Source organism: Lupinus angustifolius, chromosome LG17 (assembly GCF_001865875.1).
Source record: "Lupinus angustifolius cultivar Tanjil chromosome LG17, LupAngTanjil_v1.0, whole genome shotgun sequence".
NCBI classification, from domain to species: Eukaryota; Viridiplantae; Streptophyta; class Magnoliopsida; order Fabales; family Fabaceae; genus Lupinus; species Lupinus angustifolius.
Window position 1 is genome coordinate 20,413,976 of NC_032025.1, and position 12,623 is coordinate 20,426,598.

At 33.0% G+C, this 12,623-nt stretch overlaps 2 protein-coding genes across 2 annotated transcripts in view; one reads left to right on the plus strand and one right to left on the minus strand.

Annotated features, from left to right (window-relative positions):
• LOC109331858 (bZIP transcription factor 16-like) overlaps positions 1–2,090 on the plus strand; it is a 7,072-nt gene extending 4,982 nt beyond the window's left edge. Inside the window, exons 9-13 of the mRNA XM_019566626.1 lie at positions 699–741; positions 857–1,110; positions 1,202–1,279; positions 1,365–1,490; positions 1,789–2,090. Of these exons, the coding sequence (XP_019422171.1) occupies positions 699–741; positions 857–1,110; positions 1,202–1,279; positions 1,365–1,490; positions 1,789–1,863 (576 nt within the window). The 3' untranslated portion in view covers positions 1,864–2,090. The remainder of the gene's footprint in view (positions 1–698; positions 742–856; positions 1,111–1,201; positions 1,280–1,364; positions 1,491–1,788) is intronic.
• Positions 6,817–10,260, minus strand: LOC109330482 (protein WEAK CHLOROPLAST MOVEMENT UNDER BLUE LIGHT 1-like). The gene is made up of 4 exons (XM_019564674.1): positions 10,186–10,260; positions 9,358–9,427; positions 9,113–9,259; positions 6,817–8,536 (listed from the first exon to the last, which is right to left on the minus strand). The coding sequence occupies exons 2-4, from the start codon at positions 9,382–9,384 to the stop codon at positions 6,875–6,877; spliced, it is 1,836 nt and encodes a 611-aa protein (XP_019420219.1). The 5' UTR covers positions 9,385–9,427; positions 10,186–10,260; the 3' UTR covers positions 6,817–6,874.

The window sequence follows — 12,623 nt, forward strand, 5'->3', positions numbered from 1 at the left end:
AGACCAGAATTTTGGAGTGAATTTCGGCCATTGTGGCTAGGGATCTCGGTTATGGGAGTTGAGAGATATTTTCTTTCTTGTATTTCCTTCTAGTTTCCAGAGTTATCTCCACTGTTTCTGTGGAAACTCCTCCATTTTCATAAATAAAATAAGTATTCAGGTGTTTGTTGTGCATCTAGCTCTATCAATGTTAGATTGGCTTCATATATTAATAGGTTTTGAAATTCGTTGTGATTACTGATTGCAATTTTACAGACGAATAGGTATATGAATTGATATATGTTCCAATGTTTTAAGTATCATATTTCATTACGGCAGAGCTGGTTTATTGTATAGGTTGTTTGGTTTTGCAACTTATTTTGAAGGAATTATGTTTTTTAGCTCTTTCAGAAAGATTTTGATTAAAGTTATCTTGAATATAAAAATTGACGATCCATACACACTAAAGCCATTGGTGTTTATATATATTCACATAGTTTCATCATATTGAACTGAAATGATGTGGATCTGCCTTGTATAAAAGAACTCTGAGAAAATTTAGATTGATCTTCACTAAAGACATTTACTGTATCTTGATATAGAGGTGGCATTCTATACGGTTCACATCGTGATGTACATGATAAGTCATTTATTTTTTGTTTTGTGCTCTTCAACTGCCTGGTAGTTACCCTTGGTATTTATTTCAATGGGTTTTGTAGGACTCTCAATTGAAATCTGGGGAGAGGCATGATTCTTTTGAAGGTCAGACATGGTTATATTCAGAAATATTTTCTACATAAAGTATGCGTCATGTTTGTACCCAAAAAAGTACGTGTCTTACAGCTGAAAAACATCTTTTACTTTTTCTGTATTACAGATGAACCATCTCAAAATGGTAGTTCAGTGCATGCTCATAACCAAACTATGTCTATTGTGCCTACCTCTGCTGATGGTGCTCATGGGGCAGTTCCTGGTCCTACAACTAATTTAAATATAGGAATGGATTATTGGGGTACACCAATTTCATCCACTATTCCTGCGCTGCATGGAAAGGTTCCTTCTACAGCAGTTTCTGGAGGGATGGTTGCTGCTGGGTCACGGGATAGTGTCCACTCACAACCTTGGCTACAGGTTAACTTTGTCAACAGGTTATTTTCTTTTTTTGTTAGTATTTTCTCAAAACCTCTTCCTTAAATCTTTATCTTCTGTTCTTAACTTTTAGGATGATAGAGAGCTGAAAAGACAAAAGCGGAAGCAGTCTAACAGGGAATCTGCTCGCAGATCCAGGTTGCGCAAGCAGGTGACAGTATAATCTTTTCCTGCTTATGATTCCATGTCACATCGTTGTCATATTTCAAATTCCTGTTTATGTTTGCCATTCTCAGGCCGAATGTGATGAACTAGCTCAGCGTGCTGAGGCTTTGAAAGAAGAAAATGCTTCTCTCCGTTCAGAATTGAGCCGGATCAGCATGGAGTATGAACAACTAATCTCTGAGAATACAGCCCTCAAGGTGATTTTGAAATCTGGACATGCTTTCATATTTTTATTTATTTATATTTTCTCAGTCTATTCTGCTACATGGAATAGTGCCCAGACCAAATAGTACCAGACAATAAGTCCATAACAACTGATTTACACACATTTGAACCCTGATTCAAAGAAGAAAAAAGAAAAGAAAAGAAAAATAAAGAATAAGGCCTAGATGTGCTACTTGAGAGTGTGTGACATTCCGAATTCTGTTTTTAATATCCTCAATGATTCATTCAAAGACTCACATGCTATATGGTTATGATATAATGGTTTTTCAGGAGCAACTTGGAGAAGCACCGGAAAACGAGAATCTTAGGTCCAGCCGTGATGATCAGCCTGTGGGTAATGAGTAATGGAACTCAATAGAGGGTACAGACGGAGGCTCCTCGGGATCTAACCTCCTGCTCCATGCTGCATTACAGGAAGATAACCTAACCAAACAAAAGGTCAAATTCTTGTTTGTATTATGAAGATGATCATTTATAGTATTACAGTCTATTAGAAAGAGATACTACTATTGCTAATAATTATACTTCCAAGTATTTAATAAACTTCAAGTAAATTCAATTAGTTTTTGGTAGAGAGATAATCATAACTACAAGCAAACTATTAGGACAAATAGCATAATTATATGACTAGGAAGCCACCTTCTATGAAGGATTCTTCTGAAATCATATAACATGAGTGTCTAAACTGAAGCTTTAATCCTGTCATAGATGGTTACATTGTGCTAATCTCTTAAAGAAGGAAAACCATAAAAAGTCTAATAGCTAAATCTATTTTTGCTAGCTGGAATGTTGCTTTTGGTTAAAACATGATTTATGATAGATCATTATGATGTTGTTCGATCCATGTAATCGACCTCACCTAGCAGAACATTGCTTTTGGCTCTTTTCTTTCCAGAGAGAAAATTCGAGCATTTATCTCCCTCCACGTGTATTCAGAAACAATGGAGCAACCCCAAGCAACATGTTAAAGCTCTTCCCTTCTTTTCAAACTAAAACATAGCCAATCCCTTCATGAATACCATCTATACTTCCAATTGGCAATGCCAAGCCAAGAGCAGAGTTGAGTGAGAAACTCCATGGACCAAGGACAGCAAAGAACAAATGAGTAGATTCCATAGCATTTTTAGGATCATTAACTGGAAAATTATTCATCATTAACAATATGTCCCTAGTGAGTAAATTCTTCTGAAGGGTCAACCAAAAAATAAATCTATGCTCTGGGACACTGCTTTTGCTCCAAGTTTTCCATGAGAATCTGTCATTTGCTTCATCACCACTAAGCCACTTGTATCCATCCCTTATGTTATAGATTCCTGATATATTCGTCTTCCAATTTTCTTCTCAATAATTCTCCCAGAGAAACTCTCCACATTTCATCTCAATTTTCTTGAGCAACTTTTAGGAATCAGGAATATCTTTGCCCAATATACATGTAAAGACATGAGCATCTTCCCATGTAGGATAAATGTCTAGTTTTCTATGCATTCATTCTACTAGTAACCTTCTGTACCAAAGCATCACAATCACTATTTGACCATCTATGGGGAGAAATTGGCACTCCTAAGTATTTCATAGGAAAACTTGCACATTGCAAACCAGTTTCATGTAAAATGCTTGTTCTGACCTCTTTTTAAGCCAAGTTTTGTTGAGAAGTTCAGAATTGCATTCATGACAAATTGCACTGATTTAATCTGATCTTTGCAAAAAAATGTTCTAACAATCAGCAATGAGACCTTAACCTGATTATCCATGCTTTGCTATCTTCAACTTTCTAGTTAGCATGTCCATTACCAAAGCAAAAATCAAGGGTGATAGGAAATCACTGTCTCAGACAAATAGAGAAGCTATGACTCCTGATGCAAGCCATAACCCATTGAGAGGTTTTGTTAGGGGATTTCAGATCTTCCAACATTGTCTCAACAAAATTCTAATCTACCATGTCATATGCTTTTTTATGTCTATTTTCATCAAAAACATCCTGGGAAAACCTGTTTTCCATTATACAATCTTATAGAGTGATAAGAACATTATGCATTATTTATCTACAAATGCTTATGATCAACCTTCTGAATTTGCTTGGACCATCTTTGCTTGGTGTTTTGTTTGAAACTCTCCCTTTCACATTTGAGGGTGTTTGACACTACCCTCTTGGTTGGTTTTGGACTATACTGAAGCTGTATGACATTAGTTTCATTCTGAGGATCTTGGACTTCATTATTTTCTTCTTCTTTATGCAACTTTTTTGTAGTATGCCCATAGGGTATGTCTGTGAATTGAGTTTTGGATGGAAAGAAAGAGAAACTATCTTATCAGTGTATTGCAAGACTCTTCAGTCTTACATTACCATTCTTTTCCAGTTCTCCTATAAAACTCAACTCGTAAACGGACGCTAAAGAACACATTTCTCATACTATAGGTTTCTAGTATTAAAATATTATTCTGATTAATTGCCATTCCAAGTTCTTTTTGAAGGAAAAAAACATTTCATTTGACATGCATTTATCCACTTCTATCAAGATCCTACCAAATTGTATTCTACACTTTTTGCCGAGTCAATTGATCAGCCTAGGAACACATATCAATATTGTAATATTATTTTCTATGCAATTTTAACTTATCAAGTGTTATCTGAATGAAAACTTAATTTTTATATTAGTAGAGGAATATACCTACACCAATGTAATCATTTTTTTTTTCATTTACACTCAATTTAAGTTATTAATTTTATTTTCATAAAACGTTGATTATTGTTTTCACATCAATAATAATTTATACTAGAGACAATGAACCGTAGCAACTTGGTATTCGTTTGAAATTCAATTCGTTATTTAGTTCGATAAACTTAATTCATGAACCAAATGAGCCAAACTTGAGTTAGAAATTGAGCTCGTTAAATAAACGAACCAAACTTGAGTTGGATACAGTTTAACTCGTTGAGTTCGTGAGCTAATTTGATATATATATATATAAACTAATTTTTATGCCTATTATAACTTGTGCATTATTTTTTATATTTATTGTTATTATATATCTAAACATGATTATATTTATATGTATAAAACTTTTTGTAGTATTTTTTAGATATTAATTAACTATTTAAGTTGTCCAAATGAACCAATCAAATTGAGTCGAACAATTCGTGAACTATAATCAAACCTAACTCGGTCTAAAAAAATAACTTGTATCAAACTCAAGTCAAGTTTCGAGCCGAACCAATCCTTATCGAACTGAACTCTGGTTCAACTCGGTTCAGCTTGTTTTTAGCCTTAGTTTATACCATTCACTTACATAAGATCAAGGATAAATAAAAAATAATATATACCAATTTCCTCTTTATTAAGTTTGATTAAAAAAAAAACCGCACTAATGGAAGAGAATCAAAAGTTAATATTTGTCATTATGAAATAGATAACAATGATATGTAACACGATTCTTCACTCAATTGGAATATAAATAAAGCATTCTGATTTCAATAATTATTCAAACAACAGTGACATAAAGGAATTGCAATCTGCATGAATTACAGAAAATGGAATTGCAATGTTTCTTAAAAATCCAATAAAATGGTTTTCAAATATTATTTTCACATGTAATTAACTTCTTTAAGATCAAATCTCACTATTCTTTTAACAAATGGGATGTGTGTTAGTAATTGCATCAACTTCTCTTCATGTAAATTACTTTTTATGTTAGTTAATATCTGATAGAGTATAATATTGATGCACTGACAATGTAAAAAATTATGTACAATCAGTGCATCATCTACTCTTCATTTGAATTACTTTTTGTGAAAAGTCAAACATAATTGAAAATGAATGGTAGATAATTGAGTGACAGTATAAAAACTCTTACACTCTCAGTATATATATCTTTTTCTCCGTCTGCTAATGCATTATATATCACCCAAAAAATATTTGGTATGTGAGTTAAAGATGTAAATGAGTATATAACAATTTTAATATTTACATTGCGTAGGGGTTATCTTTCAAGGAACAATATTTTTGTGGTTTTGTCTTGTTATCTTTCTTTAGACCCATCTCGGCATTAAGTGTGTCTTATTCTCTGTCTCCAACTAATCATACAATCTCATATAAATAAAAACAAAACGTAATATTTTTATATTAATCGTTAAAATCTAATTGTTTTGGGATAGAGCCTGATGCTTAAATTAAATTTTTCCTATATTTATCGTAACTTCTTTTATTATAATTAATGTGTTTTTCTTTCTTTTTTTTAAATGATGAGAGAAAGCGTGACAAAACTTTTATTCTTGACTATTTATTTGGGATTTCCTAGTTGTTCACTTTCAATGCCAATAAAGGCCTTTCATTTAGCCTATGAACTAGGATATTTACTATGCACATTTTTTTGAATTTATTGTAAATATTGTTTCTATAGTGATACTCTTTTTCCCAATTTATATAGCTTCATATAGAAAATGTTAAAGGTAAATCGTGATAAAATAAATAAAAGAACACTACAATATAGAGCTTTCAATAATCTTGGGTCATAAGGGGAAAGGAGAAGTGTATTGTAGAATTTTATTATCTTGGGAGTCAAGTTTTATATAACTATATGATAAATCTTTATATTATGGTATGGAAAAATCATGAACAAATATGAATATTAGATAAGGAAATTAATGCCTTGATTGTAATATATTATGAGTGTAATATCTAAAGGTGTAAAGATATATATAATTACTGCATTATCTATCATTTATTCAGATTATTGTATTTGAAGAGTCAATAATGATTGAAAATAAACTGTAAAGGATAAGAGATTGAATTGTGATATAATTTTTTTTTCGAAGTTTATGTAGTTATCAAACTATAATCCAAAAAAAATTAGTATGGTTCAAGATTGTTATCCAAACTCAATAGGTTTACCAACACGGTATTGATCTAGCGGTTAAGCAACGTAAGGTTCTGCTAGATCTTCGGGATAACAAAAAATGTCATGTGTTTGATTTCTAAGAATGACACTTACTGTGAGAGAAAACCACGTCCCCTGAAAAAGACTAGTTCCTTACTCAATACGATTTCCGATATTAGTAACATTCACCTTAACAACATTTTCCCTCTGCCCAAAAACATAAGTTTGAACATGTGCAGGGTTCAGTATGACTTTATCACTTCCATTTTTTCCAAGTATTTATATATCCTATAGTTAAGTATTCATTTTCTGCATTGAATTTTATATTTAGAGTGTATTATAAATCATGTTTATCTTGTTTTGTGAAGGGAAAATAACATTGTATCCTTATATACAATAAATGATTATACTTTTTCATTGAACCAAATAACAAACAAATTCATACAGTTTGAAGCCAATACACAATCTCTTGAGGTTACATTTACTTGGTTGGGTGAGTTTTTCTCTTTGTAAAGAACATAACAACCTTTGAAGGAAACAATGATTTCTTCTTCTTCTTGTTGCTCTTTGTATCCGGGGCTGATCCGGTTTCACCATCATTCGGAGGAGTTTTGTCCTTTGAGCTTAATAAATCATGTACCGGATCAGTCGATGTTGCTGCTGCAATAGTAGTCATGTCATTTCTTTGTTGCTCTTGTTCGGTTTTCCATGTTCTTAACTCATCTTCTACAGCTAACTTCCCTTGTCTCGCCTTCTCGGCTGCAATGTTCAACGATTCCCTTCTCACGGCCAACTCTTCATTCAGTTCCTCCAACCTCTCCAAGCTTCTTAGCTCAGACTCCTTAGCCATCTCAATTTGAGAATTAGCAGCCGCAACCCTCGCTTTAGCTTGCTCCTCGGCCTTATAGCTTCGCTTACTGAGCTCGTGATACTCGTCCAGTGTGATTGTCACCACATTGGAATAGTCCATGTCATTGTTGCTTCTACTTGATTCGCTCTTCTCCAATGCGGAAATCGATTCTTTCGCCAACCTTTTAGAAACATTGCTAGCTTCTATCTCCATCTGTGTTGCTACTAATCTGGTTTCCAATGTACTTGCTCTGGCCTTGGCTTGCTCAGCTTCTTCTTGTGCTTCAACAAGCTCTTGCTGAGCAGCCTGAGCAAGTGATTTGGCCTCATCAGCATCTTGTGCCGCTTGCTGAAGTTTCTTCGGCAATTCAATCATCATATCTCTTGCTTCTTCCTCTTTCATCTTGAGGCACGCTATTGCAGACCGAGTCTTCTCTAGTTCTTCTCGAAGAGTTAAAACTGCAGCAGAAGCTGTTTCCTCACTTTGCTTGAGGTCAATGAGCAATGACTTCTCTAGTTCTAGTTTCGATTTTAGTGACTCGGAAGCTTCCCTCAAGCTGTTAACCTCAGCATTTGCTTTCTCTATGTTCAGTTTTAATTCCTCGAGCTCCTTTTTACGTTCTTCTTCGATGCCTTCCTCTTTTATTTTAGATTCCATATATGCAGCTAATTCAGCTTTCAAATCAAGCAGTAAAGAGGAAGATGCATCCAATTTAGATTTGAGAACCATTGCTGAGGAAACTTGTTGGTTGAGTCTTTGAAACTCCTCTTCTGCTTGTTCAAATTCTACCTTTAAGTTGCGAGTTTCTTCATCCACGACTCGTAATCTTTGTTCTTCTGCATCCAATTGCGCTGCTCGTGTCGATTCCAATGACTCCTTTGTTGCAATCAACTCAGCAGCCAAATCTTCCAGTTCCTTTTCAACTTCCTCGGATTCAGCGACAGCCTCTTCTGACTTTTTCACAGCTATATCCCTTTCACTGACCATAGAAGCATACTCCTTATTCAATGAGTCTAGCTCCCTTCGGATAATTTCCAAATCCGAGACCGCGGCAGCATGTCTTGCTTTCTCAGTCTCAACTTGTATATTGGCTTCAATACTAGCTTCATTGACAATATCCTGCTCCATCTCTTCGATTTTGAGACTCGCAATTTCGACCTCTTGTTTTGCCTCACCCTCTTCTCTTTCTACCTTTTCTAATTTAACTTTGAGTTCTTCAATGAGTTTCTTAATGCTTTCCAATTCCTCTGTGTTATCTGGTTTTCCAAAATCTTGTCCTTCAAGCTTGCTTCTCTGATGAGCCAGTAAACATAAACAATTAAACAAAACCAATGGTCAAATGCATGCAATACCAACCGAAAACACCAACAAGGCATTCGGCTAGTAGTCTAAAACCCCACTAAATCCCCAGATAGACCAAAAGGTCAGATGTTCGATTCCTGAGATTGATACTTGTTGGGAAGGGAAGCCACGCACCCCGAAAGAGAATAGTTTCTTACCCACTGTTTTAAATTGCGGCCGCGATTGTGATAACGGTTGCGGTTACTGCAATTGCGGCTGTTGCGATGCAGATTGCGGCCGTTGCAGTGTGAATTATTTTGTGATTAAAAAACTATTTTTTGAATTCGATACGGCCTGATATGGTCCAAATGTGGTCCGACGTGATTGCATTGCAGCCCGATGCGGCCGCATCACTGTAATTCGGAATCACACTACAATTGTGATGTGATGCGGCAGTCACCGCAACCGCAATATTACGGCCCAATTTAAATCACCGTTCTTACCCATAAGATAAGAGGATACTTTTGGTTATACAAAAAAATACCCGAAAACAAAACTGTAAGCATCAAGAAAATCCAAGCAATATACCTCCAAACTCTGGGTTTGAAGCCCTCTCCAACCAAGTTTTCCTCCAAACTTAGACACTGCATCTTTGACAGATTCAATAGGTGCTGCTGTATCAATGATATGCTTTGAAGGATTGTTAGAACCATCATTTCCTGGAGAATCACTACCCTGATTATAGGAATTAATAAATATTAGTACAATCTTCTGATTTGTTCTTGTTCTTAGAGTATTAGATTACACTTTTTCACATTGAATTGAGAAATTACCTTGGGAGATTCTACAATTTGTTCCATGGAGGGGTTTGAAACTTGCACCACTTCAATATTTGCCAAATATCTGAAAGTTCAAAGGATTAGAAAACAAATAAGCAAAATGTTGTAAATTTTAATAGCATTATGATTAGCAAGTGAGAGGTTCAGGAGTTCAGCACAACGCTAAGGTTGTTGCTTAGTGATCATAAGATCATTGATTCAAATCTCGGAAACAATCTCTCCATTTGCAGAGCTAAGGCCGTGTATATCTACCATACTCATACCCCACAAAATAGGAGTCTTGTGCACTGAGTCGCCTTTATCGATGCATGTGAAAATAGAACTTTTTGTGGCAGAATATTTTCATACCTTTAACCAGATACATACCTAAATCTAAATATCATAAGAATGATATTTTGAAAGTTGGGTTTTGGAGTGAAAATAAAGGGAAATGAAAGCTTTAGAATCATATCACGAGAAATGGAAATACTTTAGAGTTATCTCGTGTAAGTATATTTCATATCTCTGAAACATTTCATTTATTTTTATTCCCTTCTAAAACCCAACTCGTAAATGCACCCTTAAGATTGGTATAAAATTCTCACTTCATTGGATTTCTCCTACCATTTTGGATATATTTTACCATTATTTAATTACTATCATGCCCTTTTCCTATAACATCTAGAACATAAATTTTAATCTAATGATTGTTCATCAAGAAACCCATCTAAATCCTAAACCAACCCATTGAAGAAAAAATCCAAATTTTGAAAAGACAAATATAATGAGAGACATAATAAAATGAAAGACAATAAGAATAAGAATAAGAAGGAGAAATAGAACCTAGATTAGAATTGAAGAAGCAATGAAGCAATGAAAATTGAAGAGTGAAAGAGAATAAATAAAGAAAGAAGAAGAAGAAGAAAAGACAATATATTAATGATGAAAAGGTTGTTGTATAAGAAGGGAACAACTCATGACATTTTATGACCACAACTTTCTTCTATGTCCAACTCATTAACTATTAACTACTAACAGAATGTTATTCAAACACGTTTTCATTAACTTATGTCATATAGTTACACAAAAAAACTAATTTTAGTCAAAAGGGTATTCAAGTTATTCAGGCCCGATGTCCATGGCCTTTCAAGCTTATCAGAAGGAAATTTCGTAAAATTATTTCGTATGTTACGACAATCAATAAATCTCAAGGACAATCATTAGAAAGTATGAGCTTATATCTACCTAGACTGGTGTTCGGTCATGGTTAATTATACGTTGCTATTTCAGGAGTTTAAAGCAAGAAATGATTAAAGATATTTATACATAATAAGGATAGTCGACTATTAAAGTCAACAACAAATGTGATTTACAAAGAAGTGTTCCAAAATCTCTTACATGTATTATACAACTTATATTACAATGAATTCTAAACTTTTCTTAATACTAATTTATTTTTTATTTAATACAACTGGTTCTATGTCATGTTATTCCGCCACAACTCTGATTCATCATTCAAATAAATATACACTATCTTTTATAAGCTAATCATCAATATTTTTATTTACAAATTATTTGACATTAATTCATATAAAATATATTATCACTCGTGCAAATATACTAGAATACGCCACCAGTTGTGATTTAGTTTCAATAGGTTACAAACTCAAACCCTACTGAAAATTTTTAATCACCTAAATTCACAAAACTGACTAAGAAAGTTTAACATCAAGGAACATACTATAATAAAATACTTTCTATGGTTAACGAGTAAACTCAAATTTTATATAACTCAAAGCTCAAATGATAATTATTGTTTTATATATAATAAGATATGAGATGTAAATTGATTTTAGTTATAATATATTCATGTACATGTTAATATAAAGATATTAATATTATAGTGTAAATTTTTTTACATTCTCATCACATCATTTCTCATTCATATGTTAACTATAATTAACTCTCATAATTTATTTGTGAGTTAATTTCTTTTGGAATAAATGAAAAGAAATAGAAGAGTTAGGATTACAATTTCTTATACCAACCATTTAAATAATTGAAGGAAAGTGCAAGTGAACCAGCAAAAGAGAAGAAAGTGCAAATGCAAGGAAAGTTTATTTTTTACAACAAAAAAAAAACTTAAATAATCATCACCAACACATTAATTAACCATATATCTTATCTTAAATCAAACATTATAATAAACATAAAAAATTATCATGTAATATTAACTGGCAACCACGAAGTACCTACCTAAACACTAGTTATAATAAAGTGTAAATATTGGAATAATATTTATCACCTTTGTTTTCTTTTACTTTTTCTGTCTTTTTCTAAAACAATGCAAAGCATATTAGGAAAAGTTATTCTATTTCACTGATGTAATCTCATTTAAGCTAACAATTAGTAATCGGAAAAAAAATTGCTATTACTATTAAATTATGTCCCTTTCATAAAATATAAAAAAAATACAGTATAATGTTCCTGGGAAGATCAAATTTATATCTTTAATTTAGACAACATGTAATTTTTTCCTTTTGTTATATAAAAAGTATACAATAGGGTGGTTTCAGTATTGTGAGAATCGGACCGGACGGTCTGACCGCTGACCGGACTTGAAAATGGTTCTGTATTGCAGTCTTAACCGAATAAGAATTGGACCGCTTTGAACCTGAGAAATTCTGGTCCGACCGTGTTAAACCTGTTAAACCAAATTAACACGGGAAGTTAACCAGACGGTTCACTTAAAAAATGAAACATTGCTCTAATATTTTGTTTTACTACCATCTAAGAAAAGATGAATATGTTACTACTTCAATATAATTATACATAATTATTAATTATATAAAGTTTTACATTTATATATAACTATATATTTATAGATAAAAATTATTAATTATGTATGGATCACCCTGTTAGACCGGACGATTTAATCGTTTAAACTAGTTAAACCAAATACGAGACCTTTATCGATTTGATGTTCGGCTCAGGTTTAAGAAAGATTGGGTAGTTTTAAAGGCATTTCCTTTTTAAGTTCAAAATTTATGAAAATTAAGACCAGTAACATTTACTGACAACAAAACTTCTCTCTCACACACACGTATATATAGTTTGTGTGCATGTATTAAGTTAAAACATTTTTTTGTCAATATCTATGAAATCGTTTTTTGAATGAGTTTGCATAGGTTCTGGAACCTATGCAAACTCATTCAAAAAATGATTCATTATTTAGTTTTATAAACTTAGTTTTTAAATCAAATGAGTAGAATTTGAGTTAG

Bases quoted from the DNA above. Each gene is read 5' to 3' on its own strand.
- LOC109330482 (XM_019564674.1), bottom strand. From the start codon at position 9,384: ATGGAACAAATTGTAGAATCTCCCAAG. The intron at 9,260-9,357 runs GTAATTTCTCAA...TCCTATAATCAG, and splicing joins AAATTGTAGAATCTCCCAAG to GGTAGTGATTCTCCAGGAAA. The intron at 8,537-9,112 runs GTATATTGCTTG...CTGGCTCATCAG, and splicing joins TTCAAACCCAGAGTTTGGAG to AGAAGCAAGCTTGAAGGACA.